The sequence below is a fragment of the Cryphonectria parasitica genome (genome assembly GCF_011745365.1).
Source record: "Cryphonectria parasitica EP155 unplaced genomic scaffold M406scaffold_5, whole genome shotgun sequence".
Classification (NCBI taxonomy): Eukaryota; Fungi; Ascomycota; class Sordariomycetes; order Diaporthales; family Cryphonectriaceae; genus Cryphonectria; species Cryphonectria parasitica.
The window spans coordinates 10,414-37,505 of NW_024468913.1; the positions used below are offsets into that span (position 1 = coordinate 10,414).

At 38.6% G+C, this 27,092-nt stretch overlaps 3 protein-coding genes across 3 annotated transcripts; all 3 read right to left on the reverse strand.

Moving 5' to 3' along the window:
• Positions 1 to 4,038: 4,038 nt before the first annotated feature.
• M406DRAFT_260563 (uncharacterized protein) lies at positions 4,039 to 4,599 on the reverse strand (the record flags this gene model as incomplete). Its single annotated transcript, XM_040917376.1, has 2 exons — positions 4,039 to 4,185; positions 4,207 to 4,599. Coding segments are annotated over 2 exons (540 nt in total), but the record flags the coding sequence as incomplete, so codon positions are not given.
• Positions 4,600 to 15,129: 10,530 nt separating this feature from the next.
• On the reverse strand, positions 15,130 to 16,439 carry M406DRAFT_322454 (uncharacterized protein). The gene has a single exon (XM_040919643.1). The coding sequence runs from the start codon at positions 16,136 to 16,138 to the stop codon at positions 15,527 to 15,529; it is 612 nt and encodes a 203-aa protein (XP_040775015.1). The 5' UTR covers positions 16,139 to 16,439; the 3' UTR covers positions 15,130 to 15,526.
• Positions 16,440 to 24,632: 8,193 nt separating this feature from the next.
• M406DRAFT_322455 (uncharacterized protein) lies at positions 24,633 to 24,802 on the reverse strand (the record flags this gene model as incomplete). The annotated part of the gene is made up of 1 exon (XM_040919644.1): positions 24,633 to 24,802. A coding segment is annotated over one exon (170 nt), but the record flags the coding sequence as incomplete, so codon positions are not given.
• Positions 24,803 to 27,092: the final 2,290 nt, after the last annotated feature.

Consider the following 27,092-nt stretch of genomic DNA (forward strand, 5'->3'; position numbering starts at 1 on the left):
AATCTGTGCTTTTTCTTCCAGAAGCCTGATAAGCAGCAGAATAATAGCTAGTTTACAAACTGGCGGAACTCAGCATTATTTCAAAATGCTAATACTGATATCTTGCCTCAGCAACATATTAAGAAAGCTTTTCTTGTTGCTATTTGATTAGAGCTGAGCAGGGCAAATGGGGTTTTATAACAAGCTGAGTTCCTCAGGAGAAGCCTAGATTAGTAAAAAGCAGAAAGGAATATTAAGAGCTTTGAGAGCATACAGATCTTAGATAGAGCTAGAGAGGCTTGGATTCATCCTGCGAATATACAGCTCCGAGAGAATACAAAGACTATTGAGTTCGCTCCCAGCAAGATAGGCTGGATGCAGCGCTTGCTTCCGCCTCTGCTAGCCTCTTCTACAAGAGCAGAGAGCTAAGTTCCCCATTCTCTTTCGCTAATCCCTAAAGCAGCTCCCCCTTCTTCATCTTCCAGCAGGCTACAGGAGCTTAGCTTTATACAGAGTACAATATGGATTAAGATTGCAAGCTGGAGCAATACTGCTATTGTTATCTCTGCTTCTCCTAGCTCTGATTAGAGCTTCTTCTTCGGTATTGCAGAGTACTAGAAGTTAGTTTTCTTCTTGCAATTGAAATTACGGTTAGAATCAGAATCAGAATTGCTTATACAGATATATCTCTGCATTGATGCAGTAGCTAATCTGCTGCAAAGTAGTTAGCTGCAATCTTTTAATAGCAAGAATGTTGTTTAATAAGCTATTTCGAAATCTATATTGCAGATGAGTATTCAGGAGGAGCTGCTATTAAGATCTCTTAGTATAGGAAGCAATATCTTAATAGCTAGCTAGTTTTTATAGGGCTTAGCAGGAAGGCAAGGCATATGCTTTCTCTTCTCTATACTAGCAACAACTTCATTTCAATAGCTAATGCTAGCTTATAAAGCTAGTTTCGAAGGCTGGCAAGCTGTGCTAAACAGGCTTTCTCAGAGATCAGAATAGAGTTCAGAGCAGAATATAAGAGTGCTGAGAATAGAGAGGCGTAAAGCAAGTAAGAGAATAGGAGTATGAGAGTGATAATCAGAGAAGACTGGAGATAGCAGATATAGGTATTGCGCTAGTTTTTTTAAGCTTTTAGCTTCTTGATTTATATTTATAGCAAACAGAAATCGCTATCTTTATGTGCTAAGCTCTGATCACTAGTTTATTAACTAATTTCTACTCTCCTCTTATCTGCTAATCTACAGCTTTTATTATCTTGAGAAAAACCCAGCACAAATTATTCATTTCTATATTATACTACTTGCAGCACTGATTCATTTACTTATATAAGAAGCTTTCCTTAAAAAGCTCTTCTTGATCTTTCCTTATAAGATTATAAATCAGCGCTTTCATTCTGAAGCTAAGAGCTCAGAGCTCTCCTATAACTAATATAAGAAGCTTTGGATACTAGCAGATATTGCTTAGCTTCTGTAAGAAGAACCTCTAATCAGATGCTAGCTTATCCCAAGAAGCGCAGTATGCCTGAGATATACCACATTTGAAGCATTTAGCATATGCTGCCAGATGCTTTTGTACAAAGATCCCTTTCTGCAGCTGAGCTTGCCTGCTCTCGATCTCGTGCTAAACTAGATTATGCCTGAATGAGCAGCTCGCCCTAATATGCTGAGCTAGCAAGCTAAGCTCTCTTTCTCAGCCTTTGCAAAGAATACAGATGCTAGCCCATGCCTCAAGCTGCTGAACTAATGCTATAATCATCTCGCTTCTCTCTTAATAGTTCTTGAGAACTTTTCTCTGTACTCAGCTGCTTCTTCGCTTCATCTGTTCAAAATGCTTGCTGCTAAGCTCCTGATCAGAATCCAGCTTATGCTCCTAGCTAGCTAGCTTGCAGTAATTATAGGAAACCTTATCTAGCATACATTGCATTCGATCGAACTGCTTATTAAGAATCTAGTTAAGAAGGATATATTAACATCTCTTTATACACAGATATTAGCTTATCTCAGAGCTAGCATTCCAAAGCGGATATTCATTCCAGAAAAGAGTTGCTTAAGAGAACTTGCTATCTCAGTCTGCTTGCTTGCTTTCTTAAGCATAATCTCGCATATTTCTTGAAAGCTCTATATAAATAACTATATGTATATCAGAGATATTCAGATTCATCTTTAATGCACTAATTGCAACAATTATACAATTGTAATTATTAATTCATTGCTACAGGATTGCAGTTTTGCTTGAGGCATTAGCAACTCTGCTGTAATAAATCTTACATTCTAGAGCAGATCTAAGGCTCTCTATCTGGCGAACTGTACTGCTATAGATAATTACCCTTCCCTTCTTTATCTTAGCAAGGGTTTTCTCTATCTTTCTGCAGACAGAAGCTTCTTTCTGATTAAAAGAGATCTGTTGAATGATATAGTGAATATTCTTGCAAATAGTAGATATTCGAAAAACTAATGATTCAGAGATGCATAGAGCCTGAAAGAGAGATGCTTCATCCTTTGGCAGTAGTATAGCTATAAGGAAGATCCGCTGTATACTAAATGCTGCAATAGCAGATCCAAGCTCTTGAAGTTTTGATTGAAAAATATTATTTGCATTAAGAGCAATATAGCACTTATCTATTATAATACAGTTAAGCTACTCTCGAGCATGCAAGCAATTAATAAAGCTGGAGAACTGCTTAGAGATAGCAGATTCAGATGAAATAAAGATAATAGCAGCAGTATAGTTAAGCTTGAATGAGATCTATATAGATATATTAATCTAATAAGTTTAGTATCTCTGAAATAAATCTTTCTGAAGAGCAATAAGCAGAGTAATAACAATTATTATGCTCTGAGATAAACAGTATGCTGGAAATAAAAAGAAAAGAGCTTTTCCACTGCTTATATCAGCAATCTGCAGAATAGGAATCTCTCCTCAAGCAATTGCACGGAGAACAGGCTCCTAGTTGCCTCGAAACTGAGCCTCTGCTCTGATTATCTATTATAATTGGCTAAGAAGATTAGTTTTGTATAGCTAACAAAAGCGCTACAGCCAGCTCTGCTCTTATTCCTTCTCAAAAACCTCTTTCTTTCGCTTGGAGAGCACTGTAGAGGCGGAATAGCTTTGAAACCCAAGAAAGCGATGCCACTGAATGCTAGCTCTTCAAAACTGGTTTCTCCGAATAGCTGTCTCAAACAGGCTCAGCTGCAGCTCTCTTCTATATACTATATACGCTACAGCTATGCTATGCTCAGCTTGCAGATCGAGAATATTGTTAGCTTCTTCATCATTACTAGTCAGATCATCTCCGCTGCTCTCAAGCTAGCTTTATATATTGCTTTGATAGCTTTTCCCAAGATATTAATAAGCAATAGCAATCGCAATATGCTGCCAAGCACTGATCATAAGCTTTGTATCTGTCAGCTGCAGGCTGTACTGCTGAAGAAGGCGTCTTATCCGATCTGCAAGCTATAGCTAGGAGCTAGGGGCTGAGAAGCTGTATTTCCTCTCTTCTTCTGAGTTTGCTAGTAGGAGGATCTGATCAGCTTAGAGCAGAAGGCTTCTTGCTTAGCCAGCTCCAAGAAGCTCTTCGATCTGCTGCTAGAAGGGGAGAGCTAGCTAGAGATATCAGATAAGAAGAGCGCCTATCTTGTACAGCAGATATCAGTAGATGATCTTAAGCTAATCAGATGCTTGATAGCTCTTATAGTAAAAAATAACAAAACAGATCAGCTTATTATAAAGAAAGATATTTCGGAGGCTTCTGTATACTGAGTTCTCTGATCGAAGCTTGAGGATCTCAGTAGTGCGAGCTGGCTAGCTTTCAGAGAAATGCAGAAGAAGGAGGATCTGCTTACGAAACCTCTCCGCTCGGAAGCGGAACTGGCTAATAGCAGAAGCCTGGAGCTGTTAGCTATACTTATCAAACTATGTAGCATACAGCTCTGTACTGCTCAGGATATACTCCAGAAGCCACTGCTAGCTATCTACAAGCCATTAGTTGCAGCGATCAGTAAGAAAGGAATAGCTAATCTAGTCTTTATGATAATCATCCTGAAGCAAAAGCTAGTTAATCTGGAGCAAAGCTTCCAGATCTAGCAATTCGAGCATCTCAGCAAAGCTCTGCTGTGCTAGGCTGAGAAGATTGTAAATCATATCGGAGATCTGATTAGTATGCAGCTGGATGTTATAATAGGAAATAAGATTCCCTTGCTAGTTTATTCTGCTCTAAACAGCAGTAGTATAGCAGATCTTGAAGCTATAGGATCTAGCTTCGAAGATCCAGTTAAGAGAAGTAGGCTTGATCTCGGAGCTAGTGATTGTTATAAATCGGAAGACCCTTAGCTGCAGAAATTCAAAGAGCTTGCAGCAATGCTTCAGTGCTTCTTTCCGCAAGATCCTCTGAGATAGCACAGCCAGCTTCTCGTTCACCTCCTCCTCCCGCTCAAAATAAGCCTGAAGAACTATAAGTATGCAAGCCAGCTTAATAATAGCAGAGTAAACAAAAGTATAATTAAGCAATATTTTCCATTCATTATCTGCTTGGATATCGAGAATAGCAAGAGCGCTAAGAAGAGCACTCTTATATTCAGCATCTGGAAAAGAATAATCGAGAAGCTGAATTACAAAGTTCAGGTATGCTTTATTCTAGCATACTGCAGCTGTAGCAGAAGGAATCCCAGCTGTATTTTCAAGCTAATGCAGGAGACGGGTATAAAGAGTGCTCTGTTTGGTAATAAAGCAATAGAGAGGTTTCTGATTAGAGCTGAGAGCTTGTATCTATATAATATAGCTTAGAATGCAGCGCTAGACCTCCATATATTGCTGCTATGAACTGCTCTTGAGTTAGCTATCAAATAGCTATTTAGGTTTAATATACTTATTCTTCCGATTAATCTCGAAGAGAACAGAATAGCTAATAACAGATGCAACTGCAGTATAGCAGGCTTGCTGAGCATTGCGCTAAAAGCTCTGCTAGAGGGTCTGCAGAGTCAGCTCGTTATCCCGGATCAGCGAGACCAGCTCCTTAGTTCTGATCAGATCTAGCTTCTGCAGATAAGTTGCTCAGCCTACTCTTCGGAGCCAGAGGTTGAGCTCCAGCTGGTTGTTTCCTTCCTGAATAATCCGGTTTGTTGAGTTGGCCAGCTGCTGCTATACCTAGCGGAAGAATGCTATAATCAGCTATCTCGGATTCTCTGGAATGCTGGGTTAGCTATTCTCAGGCCTGCTCTGGCGTTGAATCTCGAACCATCTGCTAGCCTGCTAGCTTGGAAAGAGCCTTTGGCAGCATACCTGCATTTGCTATGGAACGGAAAAGGCTATCTCCTGAGCAGACAAGCAGCTATCTGTACAGGGATTTACTCATCTATATAAGAAGCAGTAATAGTTTTGCATCTTATGAGCTTGCCTGATAATGAAAGAGCATTCTCAATAAGCAAGGCTATTGGTCTGAATATTGCTAAGTAGCAGAATAGCGATGCTTGCTGAATTAGGAAACTGGAAATGCTGCAGATCTTGTTGAATACAATAAATGCTAAGCAAGCTCTGAATACAGCTTGCAATAGCTTATCACTCTTTCCTAAGCATTCTATAGCATACTGAAGCTAGATACGCTGCTATCTCATCAGCTATAATACCAAACTAGCATTCTCTGCATATTACAATATGCAATAGAGAATAGAAAAACAAAGAATAGATAGAATCAGCTATAGCTAAGTTCTGATTAGAATAGCAGATTAGAAATGCAGATTGGAATAAGCTCTAAAAATAATGCTAGATAATTAGTTGTTTTCAATACAGATAGAAATGCAAATCTAACCTTCTCAATCTTTATCTTAGAAATGCAAATTCTGCAATTGAAATAAAAAGAGAGATGATAAGAACTTGAAATTCAGAAATGATAGAGTTTTAAGGAAAGCGATCAGACTTCAAATTGAAATGAAACAGAAAGCTTAAAATTTGAGTTAAGGACAGTTTGCAGAAAAGAAAACGATCTGCTACTCTCTGCATTTGCTAGCGCCGAAAATTCTCCCACCCAAAAAAACTGTCCTTTATCTTGAGGATACTTTGATTTTAGGATAGAGTTTTAAGGAAAGCGATCAGACTTCAAATTGAAATGAGACAGAAAGCTTAAAATTTGAGTTGAGGACAGTTTACAGAAGAAAAAAACGATCCTCTTACCCCTGTTTTTGCTAGCGCCAAAAAATTTCTCACTCAAAAAAACTGTCCTCTACCTTGAGGACACTTTGACTTTAGGATAGGATTAAGGAACCAATTCTATAGAAGGGAGATAAGATTTATCTACTTCGAAAAAATATTAAAATAACTAGATCTAGTAATAAGCTTAATCATAAGAAGTTAGAACTATTCAAAATCTTGCAACAGATTTCTCCGATTAATTATAAGTTAGTATTATCTTATAAAATAAGAATATACTCAGTTTTTCATATCTTACTGCTAGAATCAGCAGTACAGGAAATACTAGCAGATAATATAGCAGAAGTAGAAAATAACGAACCAGAGTATAAGATAGAAAAGATTCTCAAGCATAGAAGCACAAATAGCATGAGAGAATATCTTATCAAATGGAAAGGCTATTCAGCGAGCGAAAACTCATAGAAACCATGGAAGAACGTCGAGAACGCTCAAGAAAGAGTAGCTGAGTATTGGAAAAGAAAGGAAACCAGTATCTAAGATAATCACTCCGCTCCGAACTGAGATTCAGAGCCCTCAGAAGTCTCATTCTCCAGGAAATCCAACCAATCTACCACTGCATTCCCTACATTCACAGAATTCCAGTTAAAACTCTTAAAAAAAGAATCTCCAGCAATCACAGCAGATTCCTCTGCAACTACAGAACGAACCCCGGCAGCGACGCGAGCCTGCTTCTCCGCTTTCACCCTTTCCAACTCCTCCACATTATCAATACCCCAATAAACAGCGCATATCATCTTTTCGTACTACATCCTTTTCTGCTTATGCAGCCTAAGAAGTTTAGTATTCAGCTCAGCAGCCTCCTCTTCAATCATCTCCACTTCTGCTTCCAGATAATGGTATTGAGCAATTATACGATTCAATTGTACAGGCATCAGGCTACGAACATCGCAATTCGATAAACTCAGATGTATGCAGATTTAACAACGGAAAGATTCGGATTCAGCAATCTTGCACTCAGCCGAAAGATTATAATCTTCGCAGTATGAGCAAAGCATGAGCGAAAGAGAATCGAAGGTAGCTATAGCAGAAAGAAGGAATGATTTCTGCAAAGAATGAGAATAAGGCTTAGCAATATAACAAGAACTGACTCTATTCAACATCTTGATTAGGAAGGCAAGATTACAAATGAAAGATTTGCTAGGATACTTACGAAAGATTATTGGAAATAATAACTAATAGAAGGGAAATGATGTTATAATCTATCCAACATGCAGATTATAGAACAGATTACGAATAACAGAAACCAGATATCAAGGATTCAACATTCTAACAAAGCATTGATTACATAACTCAGAGTTAGGATTATTAGCGGATAGATACAGTTAACGTCTATCCCGTCGATGAGGGAATCGATGGGGTTAATATCGATCCTATTTATTCGAACTGAAGAACCGAGTATATGAAGGTTTACATTTCCTACTGTTAGATAGATTTCCTTCGAGAAGTTCTTCAGTTGTCAATCTAAGTATTCAGTCTCATACACTGAATAGCTCCAAAAGCAGTGAACACTTGCATCGCTTATTAGGACTTGTACGGTTCCGTATTCAAGAACTTGATACTTTGATACCGCTCTTGTTAGCATAAACCCCTCCGTATACTTAGGAATCTTCGGATTACTGCAATGCTCATTATATTCAGATAAACAAAATAACTATATCAAGAATGTATACAGTATACTAGCATACGAATATCAGAGAATCAGAGCAACTTACAAATGTATTAAAAAATACTGAAATCTATTAAGCTTTAGGAAAAGAATTGAAAACATTCTATAACAATGCAATAGCTGTATAATGAGCACTGCAGCAATCCGAAGATTCCTAAATATACAAAGAGATTTATGCTAACAAGAGCAGTATCAAAGTATTAAGTTCTTGAATACGGAATCATACAAGTTCTAATAAGCAATGCAAGTATTCACTGCCTTTGGAGCTACTCAGTATATAAAACTGAATACTTAGATTAACAACTGAAGAGCTATATACTGGATCTGTCTAATGGTAATGAATGTATTCTTATATATTCAGCTCTTCAGTATAGACTGTAAGAATTGGTGGTTGATTGTTACAGTTCACTGCCTGAACCGTAAGAACCGATCGTCGACTGCTCCGATCTCTTTCTGATTGGTTGTAACCTATAACCCTAACCCTAGATTACGTAATCCTTGTATTGTTTACCTGATATTAAGTTGTAATACCTAGTTCCTTGTTGGTAGAGCTTGTTCCGTAACCTACATATCGGATGAATCATAATATCATCTCTCTCCTATCAATCGTTATCCTCAACAATCTTCTGTAAGTATTCTAACAAACCTCCTATACATAATCTTACCTTCCTAATCCGAACAATGAGCAGAATCGATAAAACTCGCTACAAAAAGACGGAACAGTCTACCTCCCTCTAGCTTATCACCCTTTCTCATTATATTGAAATGCTAACGTATTCCTTCTATAGCAATCGCAAAGCTCGCTGCCTTACTTCCAAGGAAGATTCGTTATGCTATACGGAATGCATTAAGCACAAGCATAGGAACTGTAATATGCACAGATTGTCGCCATCACAGATAGAGAAGATTGTAGCTCAGCATTCCGCTGCTGAAGCCGCTCTTAACGATGCAGAGGAGGAGCTAGAGCGTGCTACAGCCAAGGTACGCCAGCTGCGGAAACAGCGCAAGCTGTAAGCTGAGAAAATGGCGCGCGCTGTTCATTGTAATCTGGATATGATTGAAAAGCTTAACTGTATGAAAGCGAAGAAGCTAGCGAGGGAGCAGCAGGCCCGTGTTCCTGTTGGTCCGCTTCCTAAGAGATTTTCTGCTTTAGTTTCGAAAGAGCTCTTCTGGTCTCCTGGTAGTATGTTGAACTATTCCTTTTTAGGTGATATAGATAGTATTGAAGGTAATGAAGGTTCTTCTGATGCTTAAAAGGCTCGTTCCGAGTCTCAGTCTAGGGCGGAGCAATCGTCCTAGGTGCTGATTCCTCTCTTTTTCCAATATTCAGCTATCTTTTCCTGAGCATTTTTAATGTTTTTCTGCAGTTCCTATGAGTTTTCGCTCGCTGGATAGCCTTTCCATTTGATGAGGTATTCCCTCGTGTTGTCTATGCCTCTGTACTTGAGAATCTTCTCTATCTCATATTCTAGTTCATTGTTTTCCACTTCTGCTGTATTGTTTGTTAGTATTTCCTGTGCTGCTAGTTCTAGCAGTAAGATATGAAAAACCGGGTATATCCTCATCTCATGAGATAATGCTAATTCGTAATTAACTGGAAAGATCTATTATAAGATTTTGAATAATTCTAACTTCTTATAATCGAGTTTATCGCTAGATCTTATTATTTTAATGTTTTTTCGAAGTAGATAAACCTTATCTCCCTTCTGTAGGATTGGTCTCTCAATCCTCTTGGAGTTTGCATATCATATCATTCGTTTTTAAACAAATTATAGTTCTAATTAGAGTTCCTCCTAAACTTTTCTAATCTTCTTAACTCTTTTATCTGCAGCTTCTGCATCTGCTCCTAGCAATACCTCGTAGTAAGCTGTTGGGTTGTATCTGTAGAATGTAAAAAATAATAATTTCTTTATTATGCTCATATCTGCATTATTATAAGCGAACTATGCAAGAAGCAATAGATTAACTCAGTTGTTCTGTTCCTAGTTAATATAATATTATAAATACTATTTAACAACTTGATTCATTCTTTTCATCTATTTATCTATTTGTAGATAAAATGCTATAAACATTTTGTAATATATTCCAAGCTGTTTCATAAGTAAAGTTCAAAATTTTGAATTGAACTTTCTATCTCTATCGGAGATTATTTTCTCTAGCATGCTGTAATTAGTAATGATTATTCTAAGGAATGCATATGCAAGTTCCTCTGCTATATTGCTTTCCTTATAGAGAAGAAAGTAAGCATACTTGCTTAGTTTGCAAACTATTACTAGAATACTATTATATTGCATCTTAGTTAAGAATTCTTGTAAGAAAAATAGCTTAGTAATAAAGTTTAGACTAATGAATTGCTAAACAGTTGTAAATATTAGTAAGGAATGCAATAATCTATAAAGCTTGTATCTTTCTGCCTTATTCTTCTTGCAGCTATTGTATTATTATAAAATGCTCTCAATTCTTTTCCTAAAACCTAATAGATTCCAGTATCTTTTAATGCATTCATAGATTGCTTTAATTCTCTGATATTCATATACAGGCGCACTATATACACTCTTGATATAATTATCTTATTTATCTGAAATCATTGATTCTGGATTCTTTTCCAAAAGTTCTATCCTAAGAGCAGCATTCAGTTCCCTGTATACATTAACGAGATTTCCTGATTCATCTTAAACAAAGATATTCTATATATTCGAAGAATCTGCATCTCAATAGTCTAATCTTCTGCTAAGAGCATCTACTCGCTCGTTCTTCAAGCTTTTGCAGTATACAATCTTGAAATCGAACTGTAAAAGAAATTCTACTCATCTAACTTATTGCTTATTCAAAACCTTAGTTATTATAAATGTAATCAGATTCTTATAATCCGAATAAACTATAATCGGGTATTATACGCTAATAAGATAGTATTGCTACTTTTCAAAGACTTTTACTATTGCTATAAGTTCCTAATCAGAGATTTCATAGTTAACTTCTGAGCTGTTTAACTTCTTTAAGAAGTTGCTTATAATTCTTAAACATTCTTGATTATCTCGTTAGCTAAGTTATTCTCCGAGTGCATATTTTAATGTATTAGTTTCAACTTCAAAGAATTTATAGAGATCTGCTTTATACAGAACTGATTCTAAAGTAATATACTTAATAATCTCATCAAAAGCTTCTTATGCCTTAGGAGTTTATTCGAAGAAGTGCTTCTTTTTAGTGAGATTTGTAAAGGGATGTACAATTCAGCTGTAATTTCTAATAAACTGCTTATAGAAGTTAACATATTCGAGAAAAGATCTAATATTCCTAACATTCCTAGAAACTGGCTAATTCCTAACAGCTTCTATCTTGTTCTTCTGTAACTTAATGCATTCTAGCTTAATTGTAAATCTGAAGTAGTTAACCTTTTATACATGAAAGTGATTCTTTGCAGATTCCACAAGGAGTTTTGCATCTTAAAGCATTTGCAATACTGTTTTCACATATTTCTTATATTCTTCAAGTATTCGAGAATAGATAAGAATATCATCGAGATAAATAATAACGAATTGATTCAGATGCTTGTATAGAACGTGATTAATCATTTTCTGAAACGAAGCTAGGACGTTTGTTAAATCAAAGAGCATAACCAAATATTCGTAATATCTGTAGCGTATTCTGAAAGCAGTTTTTCATTCTTCTTCTTCTTTTACTCTAATCAAATTATAAGCTTCTTTTAAATCTAAAACTGTAAACCATTATGCTCCTTGCAGCTTATCTCGTAATTCCTTAATAAATAGCAATGAATACTGATTCTTAATCGTAATATTATTAAGTTGCTTGTAATCAATACATAGCTTAAGCTTGCTATTCTTTTTGAGTATAAACAGAATAGGATATCCTGCTAATAATTACAATAATCATATATATTCCTTCTTAAGATTCTCATCAAGATACTCCCGAAGTGCCTCTAGTTATACTTTATCTAATCTGTAGATAGGAAAGAATTTGAGCTATTTCCCTTCTTATAGCAGAATCTTATGATTATATGAACTATATTCTAGCAATTCCGTATTCAATTCTTCCTGAAACAGTTTCTTAAACTTGTAATATTCTCGTGATATATTCGCAAGTATTGATTCTAGTTCTTATGCTATTTCTGCTACCTGAAGGAACAATAAGTACTGTTGAGCATGCTTCTTTTCTGATAGCGTTTTCGAAGGCTTTGAGCGTTCGCTCCAAGCTGGACCGAGCGCTCGAGAGCTTAGTTTCAAGGTTTTTTCTGTATAAATCTACAACTCACTTTCTAAAGCTTTTCCTTATCGCTTCAGAGCAAACCAACTTACTGAGAATCTCGCTTCCATTGTTTTGCTAATCTATTAGCGCTCTAACACTGTTTGAGTTTGCTTATTACTAGATTCTTCTCCTTAAACTGCTAGCTTTACTGATTTAAAAGTATGTATGAAGTTGTATAAAGCTTCTTTTCCTGAGTATTCTTCAATTACTAGCTTCAATCCTGCACTATTGATTGTAACTATTTCTCTGGATATAGCTTGTTCTCATAAGATCTAGCTAGTAATTCAATTAATTCGAGGATTATGCTTCTTAAGCTATGGAAGCTCTATAATCAGCTCATGCTATACTGTATTCGTAATGTTAAAAGAAGCTCTAATTATATATTCTTGAATCAAAATAGATAAATAATCAGTCTCCTTATTAATTACTTCTTGGTTGTATACAACAGATTGTTCTTTTATAGTGCTGAGAGTATATAAGCGCTTCTTTCATTTCCATTATAATTATATCTAATTAATAATGTATGGAAATATAAAGTTTCCCTAAGCGCTACTGTTCAATAGTGCACTATACTTGTATTCTTGAATATATATATCGAACTTAATATAAGCATAGTTTGTTCTAATAGCTTCATATAGAGACTGTTTTAGTTTAATCATCTGCAGTTTCTTTACAAGCAATCCTATTCTTTTGAATTTATTGAAAGCTGCTTGTCCTTCTAAGCCTGCTTCGCTGCTTCTTAAGCAAGCTTCTTAGCTTGTTTTTGCTTATATCATTATTATTCCTAGTTTTTCTTTTATCAATGCTAGTTGCAAATCTTATTATTAATGTAAATTATGCAGAATATCGTTTTATACTGCTATTATTTTATTTTCTTGTTTATATATTGTATAGAGCAGTTATCTAGTAGTCTAATATATACGTTGTAATGCTATCTGTTGAGAATCTCTCTGAAACAAAGTTTCTGTTCTTCAACAGCCTGAAGGATTTGTTCTGATTCTCTAATGAAGAACTATTCGTATTGCATCTTATCTGAGAAATGCATTCTGCAGCTATAATAAGTGCAGGAGATTCAAGCTAATTCGTGATATAGATTGTGAAGTAGACTGATCCGAGAATCCTTATTTCCTCATACTTCGATGTTCTGCAAGAGGATGCAGATAAAAAGCTTTTTCAGCTTTATTTCGTAAATAAGATATTCGATTCATATTATTTCCTTATTCCATCCAATACCAAAGAGAAACCTTCTTTTAAGCTTGTTAAGCATGTTATTCGCAGGGAGCTTTTGCAAGCTGCTAGGTTGTTTGCTCTAGCTTAATCCTTCTGTTGCTTGAGAAGCATTCTCTGTGTTATCTAGATGTTCATATTAGTAGCTAAGAGAGTATCATTCTTTATTCATGTTCCTGGTTATAATGCTTGGTATAAGCAATGAAGAATGTTGAAGGGTATTATTATTAAGCTCTTCTTCCAATGCTTGAATACTCTATTCCACAACATCAGAGCAATCCGAGTTGCTACTCATAAGGGTGCTGAGCGTTGTCAGGGCCGATTGTGCCAGCAAGGCTCAGAGCCAGCTAAGCCAGCTGGATTACGGATGACTAAGCAATATGCGGCTATAAAGCGGCTTTCTAGCCACGTCAGCACTGCTGAGCAGAACTTAGCTCCTTAGGCCTCAATGTTATTCTGGTTGTATACCCCTGAAAGAGAGAAAAGACCTCGCCACATTGCCTTTGCAACCTTTCCACCTGACAGTTTGAGGCCTGGCCCTTTTAAAGGAAGCAATCCGGCGAGGCTTTCTATCTTTTTTTTCCCTAGGAGCAGCGCTAACACTGAGCAGGAGCAGAGCAAACGATCAGACCACTATCCTTTTCGAACCTTCAAGCCTTTGACCTTCGAGCCTTTGACCTTCGAGCCTTTGACCTTCGAGCTTTTGATCTTCGAGCTTTTAACCTTCGAGCCTTTGACCTTCGAGCCTTCGATTTTCGAGCTTTCGAGCCTTGAATACAGCGAGCAAGCAGTGTCGAGCAAGCACGAGCAAGCAGTGTCGAGCAAGCAGTATGCAAGCAGCGTGCGAGAAGCGTTCAGAAGAGATTCAGAGCATTCGAGTCGCTAAGCTAGAGCAAACAGCAAGCAAGCAGTATGCAAGCAGCGTGCAAGAAGCGTTCAGAAGAGATTCAGAGCATTCGAGTCGCTAAGCTAGAGCAAACAGCGAGCAAGCAGTATGCAAGCAGCGTGCGAGAAGCGTTCAGAAGAGATTCAGAGCATTCGAGTCGCTAAGCTAGAGCATACAGCGAGCAAGCAGTGTCGAGCAAGCAGTATGCAAGCAGCGTGCGAGAAGCGTTCAGAAGAGATTCAGAGCATTCGAGTTGCTAAGCTAGAGCATACAGCGAGCAAGCAGTATCGAGCAAGCAGTATGCAAGCAGCGTGCGAGAAGCATTCAGAAGAGATTCAGAGCATTCGAGTCGCTAAGCTAGAGCAAACAGCAAGCAAGCAGTATGCAAGCAGCGTGCAAGAAGCGTTCAGAAGAGATTCAGAGCATTCGAGTCGCTAAGCTAGAGCAAACAGCGAGCAAGCAGTATGCAAGCAGCGTGCGAGAAGCGTTCAGAAGAGATTCAGAGCATTCGAGTTGCTAAGCTAGAACAAAGTATGTTCTTCGCTATTCGAGCGAGAGAGCAGAGTGAGCAAGCAGTAGATCTGAGTATCTTCTGTTTTCGAGAGTGTGTTCTTCGCTATTCGAGCGAGAGAGCAGAGTGAGCAAGCAGTAGATCTGAGTATCTTCTGTTTTCGAGAGTGTGTTCTTCGCTATTCGAGCGAGAGAGCAGAGTGAGTAAGCAGTAGATCTGAGTATCTTCTGTTTTCGAGAGTGTGTTCTTCGCTATTCGAGCGAGAGAGCAGAGTGAGCAAGCAGTAGATCTGAGTATCTTCTGTTTTCGAGAGTGTATTCTTCGCTATTCGAGCGAGAGAGCAGAGTGAGCAAGCAGTAGATCTGAGTATTTTCTGTTTTCGAGAGTGTGCTTTTCGCTATTTGAGCGAGAGCGCAGAGCTGAAGCGGAGTGTCTGCTTGGCAACTGAAGTTGCTTGGGTATTAGGTTGTGAACCAATTATCCTTCTGTGCTTAGCGGTGGAGCGAAGCGTAGCAACAGCTTCAGAGTTGCTAGAGAGCAACTCTCAAGACGGAAAGCTGTAATTATCCGTTATAGCTGCAGGGACGCTGTCCTGGATGCTGGGCTCCTTGGCTGCAAACCAAGTCCCTGGTGGAAGGCTTGCAACCTACATCAAACAGCTTTAAGTTCTGAAGAGTGCCTGGATAAAGCGCTGAGGAAGCAGCGACTGAGCAGCGTATATGGCGCGGGTATTGCACTCGGAAGACTTACGTCTGGAATGTGATTAAAAAGAGATTTTTTTTTTTCACAGGCTTCGGGGACGAAGCCAGAAGAGAAGGAGGGAGATGGTGGAGAGGCCTGAGGCACTGAGAGACCTTGAGAGGCCTTGAGGAACCTGAGGCACTGAGAGATCTTGAGAGGCTTTGAGAAACCTGAGGCACTGAGAGATCTTGAGAGGCCTGAGGCACTGAGAGATCTTGAGAGACCTTGAGTGGCCTAGAAGCCTGAGGCACTGAGAGATCTTGAGAGGCCTTGAGAGGCCTGAGGCACTGAGAGACCTTGAGAGGCCTTGAGAGGCCTGAGGCACTGAGAGATCTTGAGAGACCTTGAGTGGCCTAGAAGCCTGAGGCACTGAGAGATCTTGAGAAGCCTTGAGAGGCCTGAGGCACTGAGAGACCTTGAGAGGCCTTGAGAGGCCTGAGGCACTGAGAGACCTTGAGAGGCCTTGAGAGGCCTGAAGCACTGAGAGATCTTGAGAGGCTTTGAGAAACCTGAGGCACTGAGAGATCTTGAGAGGCCTTGAGAGGCCTGAAGCACTGAGAGATCTTGAGAGGCTTTGAGAAATCTGAGGCACTGAGGGATCTTGAGAAGCTTTGAGAAGCCTGAAGCACTGAGAGATCTTAAGAGCTTGAAGCATTGAGAAGGCGTAGGAGCAGCTAGGAAGCAGCGAAAGCCTGGAAGCAACGGAAGCCTGGGAGCAACGGAAGCCTGGAAGCAACGAAAGCTCGGAAGCCTCAAAGGCCTTGAGGACAAGGCCTGATAAGGGGGGACAATCTGTCAGGGCCGATTGTGCCAGCAAGGCTCAGAGCCAGCTAAGCCAGCTGGATTACGGATGACTAAGCAATATGCGGCTATAAAGCGGCTTTCTAGCCACGTCAGCACTGCTGAGCAGAACTTAGCTCCTTAGGCCTCAATGTTATTCTGGTTGTATACCCCTGAAAGAGAGAAAAGACCTCGCCACATTGCCTTTGCAACCTTTCCACCTGACAAGCGTGCATTCTCGTTCTGCTGTTGCTATTTATCTACAGCGCTTAGATTTCTAAGGGAATCATCCTGAATCTTCCTTACTCAAGAGATATATTAAGCAGTTATTATCATAGCAGAATATTCAGCTGAGACTTCTGTAATCAATAGAATTCGATACTTGCTCCAAGAGAGTATTGCTTAGTTGATTGAGTTCCTATCATCAAGCAACATTCACCTAATATCCTTTCTGAACTAGTTGCTATTTGTTCTTCCGGAATTAATAGCAGTTGTATGCAATGTATTCTTATTTATTGCAATTATAGCAAGTAATACTATTCTTCTTGCTATACTGCCTGTTAGCTGCATTAAGTTCCATAGAACCAGCATATATAGTGCTGCTCTGAGCTATACTGCTATATCAACTGCTATTCTTGTTTTGGAATTTCTTGCTTGTATTAGCTGGAAATCTCCAAATCTAGCTTCCTTCCTTCTTGGACTTCTCCATCCGTTATTCATACAGACGATTATCGATGCGAATAGCTTGATTGGAGAACGTTACGAAGTTCTCCAGCTAATTCTGCTTGAAGATTTCATCTTTAATATTGTTCTTGAATCCCTTATAATAGTGCTTTATAAGATTCTTATCTTCCTACAGGAATTGTACTAAGAGTTGCTTAAATTTAACTATATAAGCAGAAGCTAATTTAGTCTGCTTGAGATTTATAAGCTGCTAAGCTGTAATATATTCTTTATTAGGATTACCAAAGATTTCCTTGAAAGCTTTCTCAAAGCTTTCAAAAGAATCGAATATATTCTTAGTACTCTAAGTATGCATGCTAGAATCATTCTAATGCTTTAAGTGATTATGCAGAGAAAGCTTGTACTAAATGAAAGCATTCTTTTTGAAGCGAATTCCTACAAGAATAATCTTCTCAGATTCCATAGTAAACTGGATTGCATAATACAAAAAGTATGCTCTGCAGTAAATAAGGAATTCATATAGCATCTTCTGATTATCATTATATATAGCAAGCTTGTTCATCTTATATACTTTTCCAGTACTATTAGTAACTGCAGAGATGAACTGCATCTGCTAAGCTTATTAAGCTAGCTAAGCTTGCTGATTAGCAATGGTAGTGCTCTAAGCCTGCTGTTGTTTATACAGATTCTGAATATGCTAGATAAGCTGGTATATCTGATTAATCAGTTCTTTCTAAGTAGGAGCATACAAGAACAAAGGGATTTCTGAAGAAGCTATCATATTCCGTATTACTCAAAGGAATAATACTGAACTATTCTTGAACAAGAATTATCAAAATATAATGAGCATTGCAGCAATCCGAAGATTCCTAAGTATACAAAGGAGTTTATGCTAACAAGAATAGTATCAAAGTATTAAGTTCTTGAATACGGAATCATACAAGTTCTAATAAGCAATGCAAGTATTTACTGTCTTTGAAGCTACTTAGTATATGAAACTAAATACTTAGATTAATAACTGAAGAGCTATATACTGGATCTATCTAATAGTAATGAACGTATTCTTATATATTCAGCTCTTTAGTATGAACTGTAAGAATTAGTGGTTGATTGTTACAGTTCACTGCCTGAACTGTGAGGACCGATTGTCAACTGCTCCGATCCCTTCCTGATTGGTTGTAACCTGTAACCCTAACTCTAGGTTACGTAATCCTTGTGTTGTTTGCCCGATGTTGAGTTGTGACACCTGGTTCCTTGTTAGTGAAGCCTGTTCCGTGACCTGCATGTCGGATGGGTCATAACAAGCTGCAAGAAGAATAAAGTAGAATGTTATAACCCATTCAACATGCAGGTCACGAAAACAAGTCACGAGTAACAAGGACCAGGTGTTAAGAACCCAACGTTCTAACAAAGCATTGGTTACATAACCCAGGGTTAGGGTTGTAAAGGAGGGAGGATCGTTAAACTCGCCAGCAATCCCAACGAGCCTTACACCTTGGATCGCTGAACTCGCCAGCAATCCCAACAAGCTATACTGAAGAGCTGAATATATAAGAACACATTCATTATCATTAGATGGATTCAGTACATAGCTCTTCAGTTGTTAATCTAAGTATTCAGTTTCATATACTGAGTAGCTCCAAAGGCAGTAAACACTTGCATTGCTTATTAGGACTTGTACAGTTCCGTATTCAAGAACTTGATACTTTGATACTGCTCTTGTTAGCATAAACCTCCTCGTATACTTAGAAATCTTCGGATTGCTACAGTGCTCATTACATTTTGATAACTCTTATTCAAGAACGGTTCAGTGTTACTCCTTGAGCAATACGGAATACGATAGCTCCTCCAGGAACCCCTTCGTCCTCGCGCGCTCCTACTCAGGAAGAACTGGTCAACCAGATATACCAGCTTACTCAGCGTATTCAGGACCTGCGCAAGCAACAGCAGGCTTAGAGCGCTACCATCGCCAACCAACAGGCTCAGCTAGCTTAACAGGCTTAGCTAGCTCAACAGGCCCAGCAGGCGCAGTTCACCTCTGCAATCACCAGTGGCGCTGGAAAGGCATACAAGATGAACAAGCCTGCTATATATAACAGCAACCAGAAAACGCTGCATGGATTCCTTACCCACTGCAGAGCGTATTTCTTGCATCATGCAACTCAGTTTACTATGGAGTCTGAAAAGATTATTCTTGCAGGAACTCATCTCGAGAAAGATGCTCTTATCTAATATAAACCTTCTCTGCACAATCACTTGAAGCATCAGAGCAACTCCGATACACGTACCCAGAGTATCAAGAACATATTCGATTTCTTTGAGAGCTTCGAGAAGGCTCTCAAAGAGACCTTTAGTAATCCCAATGAAGAATGCACTACAGCTCAGCAGCTCATGAACCTCAAGCAGATCAAATCAGCTTCTGCCTATACAGTCAGATTCAAGCAGCTCTCAGCAAGACTTCCGTAGGAAGACAAGAATCTTATGGAATACTATTATAAGGGGCTTAAGAATGATGTTAAGAATGAAATCTTCAAACAGGATTAGCCAGAGAACTTTGCGATATTCTCTAACCAAGCAATCCGCATCAACAACCATCTGTACGAGCAACAGTTGGAGAAGTTCAAAAAGGAAGGAAGCTAGACTTGGAGATTTCCAGCTAATATAAGCAAGAAACTTCAAAACAAGAATAGCAGTTAATATAGCAATACAGCTCAAAGCAGCACTATGCATGCCAGTTCCATAGAACTCGATGCAGCTAACAAGCAGTATAGCAAGAAGAATAGTATTACTTGCTATAACTGCAACAAACAAGAATACATTGCATGCAACTGCTATCAACCCCGGAAGAATAAATAGCAACTAGTTCAGAAAGAATGCCAGATGAATATTGCTTAATAACAGGAATCCAATCAACTGAGCAAAAATACCCCCTCGGAGCAAGTATCGGATCCTATCGATTACAGAAGTCTCAGCTGAACATTCTGCTATAATAACAACTGCTTAACACACCTCTCAAGTAAGGAAGATTCAGAATGATTCCCTTAGAAATCTAAGCACTGCAGACAAATAGCAACAGCAGAACGAGAATGCACGCTCAGCACCCTCACGAGTAGCAACTCGGATTGCTCTGATATCATGGAACAGAGCATTCAAGCGCTGAAAGAAGGGCTTAGCAATAATACCCTTCATCATTCCTCATCATCTACACCAAGCACTATAACTAGGGATATAAACAAGGGATGATACCCTCTTGATTATTAGTATGAATATCTAAACAATACCGAAAACGCTTCTCAAGCAATAGAAAGATCAAGCCAGAACGAGCAATCCAACAGTTTACCAGAGTTCCCCGCAAACAACATGCTCAACAAGCCTAAAGGAAGATTTCCCTTCAGCATTGGGTGGAACAAGGAAATAACATAGATCAAATATCTCATCTACGGAATAGGGCTGGAAGAGCTCTTCACCTGCATTCCCTTGCAGAACATCAAAGCACAAGAAGATGAAAACCCTCGGATCAGCTTACTTCACAACCTACACCACAAATTAGCTTGGATCTCCTGCATCTATCATAGCTGCAGAACGCATTTTTCGAACAAAGTACAACACGAATAGTTCCCCGTCAGAAAACCAGAACAAATCCTTCAGGCCGTTGAAAAACAGAAACTCCGCTTCAGAAAGATTCTCAACAAGCAACACCACAACGCATACATCGGACTACCAGATAACTGCCCCATGCAATGCATAAACAAGAAAATAAAATGATAGCAGTGCAAAATGATACTCTGTACAATTCACATCAATAACAAGATTTGCAACTAGCATTAACAGAAGAAAAACTAGAAATAACGATGATACGAACAAAAGCAAGCTAAGAAACTCGCTTAAGAAGCAGCAAAGCAGGCTCAAAAGAACAAACAGTTCTTAACGAACTCAAAAGAACAGGATCGCTTATAAAGGAACTGCAGACGATCAAACCGGAACAGTTCCTATATGAAGCTTCTAGAACAGATTACGCTCATATCAAGTTCAATATATACATTCAGAAATACAAGTACAGCGCACTATTGAATAGCAGCGCTCAGGGAAACTTTATATCTCCATACATCATCAATCAGGCATAACTATAATGGAAATGGAAGAGATGCTCATATACTCTCAGCACTATAGAAGAACAACCTATTGCATACAACCAAGGAATAATCAATAAGAAAACTGATCATCTATCTATCTTGATCCAAGAATGTATAATCAGAGCTTCCTTTGATATTATGAATACAGCACAGCATAAGCTGATTATAGAGCTTTCATAGCTCAAGAAGCACAATCCTCGAATCAATTGGACTACTAGCCAGATCTCATAAGAACAAGCTGTACCCAGAGAGATAATTATAATCAACGATGCAGAATCGAAGCTAGTTATTAAAGAACACTCGGAAAAAGAAGCTTCAGACAACTTCATACACACTTCTAAGTTAGCAAAGCTAGCAGTTCAAGGAGAAGAACCTAGTAACAAGCAAACCCAAATAGTGCCAGAGCACCAACAGGTTAGCAAAATAACGGAAGCAAGACTCTCAGCAAGTCGGTCCGCTCCAGAGCAACAAGGAAAAGCTTCAGAATGTGGATTGTAGAACCACACAGGAAAAACCTCGAAACCAGGCTCTCGAGCGCTCGATTCAGCTTGAAGCGAACGCTCAAGGCTCTCAAAAACGCTATCAGAAAAGAAGCATGCTTAACAGTATCTACTGTTTCTCCAGGTAGCAGAAACAGCATAAGAACCAGAACCAATACTCGCAAACATACTACAAGAATACTACAAGTTCAAGAAACTATTCCAGGAAGAATTGGATACAGAATTACCAGAATACAGCCCATACAACTACAAGATCCCGCTACAAGAAGGGAAACAGCCCAAATTCTTCCCTATCTACGGACTAGACAAGGCACAGCTAGAGGCACTTCAGGAGTACCTCAACGAAAACCTTAAGAAAGAATACATATGATTATTGCAATTACTAGCAGGATACTCCATTCTGTTTGTATCTAAGAAAAACAGCAAGCTCAAGCTATGCATTGACTATAAGCAACTTAATAACATCACAATCAAAAACCAATATCCGTTGCTACTTATTAAGGAACTATGAGATAGATTGCAAGGAGCATAGTGGTTCACAATTCTGGATCTAAAAGAAGCTTATAACCTAATTAGAGTAAAGGAAGAAGAAGAATGGAAAACCGCTTTCAGAATATGCTATGAATACTACGAATATTTGGTTATGCTCTTTAGTTTAACGAATGCCCCAGCTTCATTCCAAGAAATGATCAATTACATTCTATGCAAGCATCTGAATCAGTTCATTATTGCCTATCTCAATGATATTCTTATTTACTCTCGAACATTAGAAGAATACAAGAAATATGTGGAAACAGTGTTGCAAATGCTTCAGAATGCAAAACTCCTTGTAGAATCTGCAAAGAGTTACTTTTACGTACAAAAAGTCGACTACCTCGGATTCACAATCAAGCTAGAATGCATTAAGCTACAGAAAGACAAAGTAGAAGCTATCAGGAATTGGCTAGTCCTCAGAAATATCAGAAATGTTAAATCTTTCCTCGAATATGTTAACTTCTACAGGCAGTTTATTAAGAACTACAGCTGGATCGCACATTCTCTTACAAATCTTACTAAGAAGAAGCAACTCTTCGAATGAACCTCCAAAGCATAAGAAGCCTTCAATAAGATCATCAGACATATCACCTCAGAACCAATTCTGTGCAAAGCAGACTCTTACAAACCCTTTGAAGTTGAAACCGATGCATCAGGATATGCACTCGGAGAACAACTTGGTCAGCAAGATGACCAAGAATGTCTAAGGATTGTAAGCAACTTCTCAAAGAAGTTGAATAACCCGGAAATCAACTACAGAATCCCTGATCAGGAACTTATAGCAATAGTGAAGGCTTTTGAGAAGTAGCAATACTATCTTATTAGCATACAATACCCGATCTTAGTTCATTCGGATTACAAGAATCTAACTACATTCATAACAATCAAGATTTTGAACAAGCAATAAGTTAGATAAGCAGAATTCCTCTTATAGTTCAACTTCAAAATTGTATACTGCAAAAGCTCGGAAAACGGATGAGCAGACACTCTTAGCAGGAGATTGGATTATCAAGATGCGAATTCCTCGGATATACAGAACATCTTTGCTCAAAACGAGTTGGGAAACCTCGTTAATGCATATAGAGAACTGAATGCTGCCCTCAGAATCGAACTCTCAGAAAGGGATCCGGAATCAATGATTCCAAACAAACAAGATAACTATATCAAGAATGTATACAGTGCACCAGCATATGAGTATCAGGAAGTCAGAGCAATCTATGAATGCATCAAAAGATACTAAAATCCACCAGATCTTAGGAAAAGAATTGAGAGCATCCTATAACAATGCAATAGCTGCAAGAAGAATAAGGCAGAGAGATACAAGCCTTACGAACTACTGCACTCCTTACTAGTACTTATAACTGTTTAGCAATCCATTAATCTAGACTTTATTACTAAGCTACCTTTCTTATGAGAATCCTTAACTAAGATGCAATACAATAGCATTCTAGTAGTGATTTGCAGACTGAGCAAGTATGCTTATTTTCTTCCCTATAAGGAAAGCAGTATAGCAGAGGAACTTGCATATGCATTCCTCAGAACGATCATCGCTAACTACAGCACGCTAGAAGAAGTGATCTCCAATAGAGATAGGAAGTTTAATTCAAAATTTTGAACTTTACTCATAAAACAGCTCGAAATATATCACAGAATGTTTACAGTATTTCACCTGCAGATAGATGAACAGATAGAAAGAATGAATCAGATTATCGAACAGTATCTTCGATACTATATCAATTAGGAACAGAATAACTGAGTTAACCTGTTGCCTCTTGCACAGTTCGCTTATAATAGCGCAGATACAAGTATAATGAAGAAATCACCATTCTTCACGCTCTACAGATACAATCCAACAGCTTATTACGAGGCACTGCTAGAAGCAGATGCAGAAGCTGCGGATAAAAGGGTTAAGAAGGTTAAGAAAGTTCAGAAGGAACTCTGATCAGAATTACAATTCGTTCAGAAACGAATAATGCAGTATACAAATTCCAAAAGAATTGAGGAACCAATCCTACAGGAGGGAGATAAGATCTACCTATTTCGAAAAAACATTAAAATAATCAGACTTAGCAACAAACTCGATTATAAGAAGTTGGGACCATTCAAAATCTTGCAACAGATTTCCCTAGTTAACTATGAGTTAGTATTATCTTATAGAATGAGGATATACTCAGTTTTTCACATCTCACTGCTGAAATCAGCAGCATAGGAAATACTAACAGACAATACAGCAGAAGTGGAAAATAATGAACTAGAATATGAAGTAGAAAAGATTCTCAAGCATAGAAGCATAGACAATACAAGGGAATACCTTATCAAATGGAAAGGCTACTCAGCAAGCGAAAACTCATGGGAACCACGGAAGAACATTGAGAACGCTCAAGAAAGAGTAGCTGAATATTGGAAAAGGAAAGCCAGCACCTAAGACAACCGCTCCGGCCCGGAGAGGGGCCCAGAGCCCACCGTCTCATTCAAAAACCCAGACCAATCTACCACAGAATTCCCCAGATCCACAGAATTCCAGTCAAAACTCTCAAAAGAAGAATCTCCAGCTACAACAGCAGATTCCTCAGCCACCACAGCCTGCACTTCGGCAGCAACACGAACCCTCTCAGCTTCAGCCTCCTCAGCCTCCTCTTTCTCAAGCTCTTCGAGGTTCTTAAGACCTCGACGAATAGCCCGAGACATCCTCTTACGCCACATCTTCTTTTGTTGACGCAGTCGAAGCAACTTCAACTCCAACTCTTCTATCTCGTTCTCCAGCTTTCGATGCTGAATAGAGGTAAGAAGGAGTTCAGCAGCATTCGTCAGCTCCAGAACGTCGCACTTAGCGCGATTCTGGGAAATGCACTCTGAGCAACGGGATGAATTGTGAGGAGAAACGATGCACGATTGCAGACCTCGACTATCGCAATAAGAACAGGGATGCATATCGAAACCGTTTGAAAGAATGAACTGAAGAAGGAGATCTTTCTGCTTCTTTTTGTTAGAGCGAGGATTCGAGGATTTCAGTTTCGCAACTTTGTTGATTCTGTTCAGCATCTCGATTAGGAAGGCAAGATCATGAATACGAAGACTTGCCAGGATACTTACAGAAGATTGTTGGGAATAACGACTGATAGAAGGGAGATGATATTATGACCTATTCAACATGCAGGTTACAAAAACAAGTTACGAGTAACAAGAACCAGGTATTAAGAATCCAACATTCTGACAAAGCATTGGTTACATAATCCAGAGTTAGGGTTGTAAAGGAGGGAGGATTGTTGAACTCGCCAGCAATCCCAACGAGCCTTATACCTTGGATCGCTAGACTCGCCAGCAATCCCAACGAGCCGTACTGAAGAGCTGGATATATAAGAACATGTTCATTACCATTAGATAGATTCAGTATATAGCTCTTCAGTTGTCAATCTAAGTATTCAGTTTCATATACTGAGTAGCCCCAAAGGCAGTGAACACTTGCATCGCTTATTAGGACTTGTACGGTTCCGTATTCAAGGACTTGACACTTTGATACCGCTCTTGTTAGCATAAACCTCCTCATGTACTTAGGAATCTTCGGATTGCTGCAGTGCTCATTACATAGAAAGATATAAATCTTATAAACTACTATATTCCTTATCAATACTTATAACTGTTTAGCAATTTATTAATCTAAACTTTATTACTAAGCTATCTTTCTTATAAGAACCCTTAATTAAAATGCAATATAATAATATTTTAGTAATAGTTTGCAAACTGAGCAAGTATGCTTATTTTCTTCTTTATAAGAAAAGTAATACAGCAGAGAAATTCGTATATACATTTCTCAGAATAATTATTGCTAATCATAGCATACCAGAAGAAATAATCTCTAACAGAAACAGAAAATTCAATTCAAAGTTTTGAACTTTACTTATAAAACAGCTCGGAATATACTATAGAATATCTACAGCATTTTACTTACAAACAAATGAACAAATAGAAAGAATAAATCAGATTATTAATGTAGAAAGCACTCTAGAGGCTGTACAAATGATAGAAGGAAAGATGATTCTTCAATTAATCTATCTCAAGGCACGCTTGCTAATTGCCTTCTATATAGAAGGCAATTAGCACTAGTCCCAACTGAGCTAGCGTACCTGGCGACTCACTGCCTTTCCATTGAATGGCTCAGGCCAGTGAGTCAGAGTGGCTATCCAGGCCTCATTCACCTAAGGCCCCTATGGCCACTGCTACAAGTGCTGGCTACGGAAAAACGTTCCTGCTGTTCTCAGCAGCTATCTAGGGATCACGTGTTCGCGTGTCAGTCTCGCGCTTCTTCGGAGGCCAGGAGAGGTCTCAGGGCTCTGTTTTCCATCCTTTTCAGGCTCAGGAAGGCCTCCAGACGCGTTGTCAGATGCGTTAATGTTGATAGCTGGGGAGGCTGTGCTCTTGGCAGGCTGATCTTGCTTTCTCCGTGCTGGCATGGCTTCTCTATCCTCATTGCTGTTAGGCAATAGTTTCTTGAAAGGCCGGCTGCGCTTTCTCTTTACGGGGTCAGCTGAGCTGTCTTTCACGAGGATTTCTGTAGCCTTATTGGGGTGTGCGCGTTTGTATTCCTTGATAAGGCTAGGGCACTTAAGGCTTCTCAAATCCTTTCAGCAATCGTGCTGCAAGAATTATCTCTTTCATTGTATTAGATATTGTACTGTATTCTTGCTATCTTGTTGCTTGATCTTCTTATCTATGATGCGATCGACTTTGTAGTAGTTCTTATTAGATTCAATTGAGTTATTGCTATCTTTATTGTGCTTAATTGAGCTAGGCTTAAGTAGCTGGCAGTTGAAGAGATTGTTAGTAAGCTTGTACCAACTTAGGTATTGAATGCTGATTACTGAGTGTATTTGAATATTAGCATTATGATTATCAGTTTTGAAGTTAAGTTTATAAGCTAAAGATAATACTTTTCTGATAATTATAAAAGAGCTTTTACGAAAAGCTTGTATCTTATTAG

Bases quoted from the DNA above. Each gene is read 5' to 3' on its own strand.
- M406DRAFT_322454 (XM_040919643.1), bottom strand. From the start codon at position 16,138: ATGCTTCAAGCTCTTAAGATCTCTCAGTGCTTCAGGCTTCTCAAAGCT.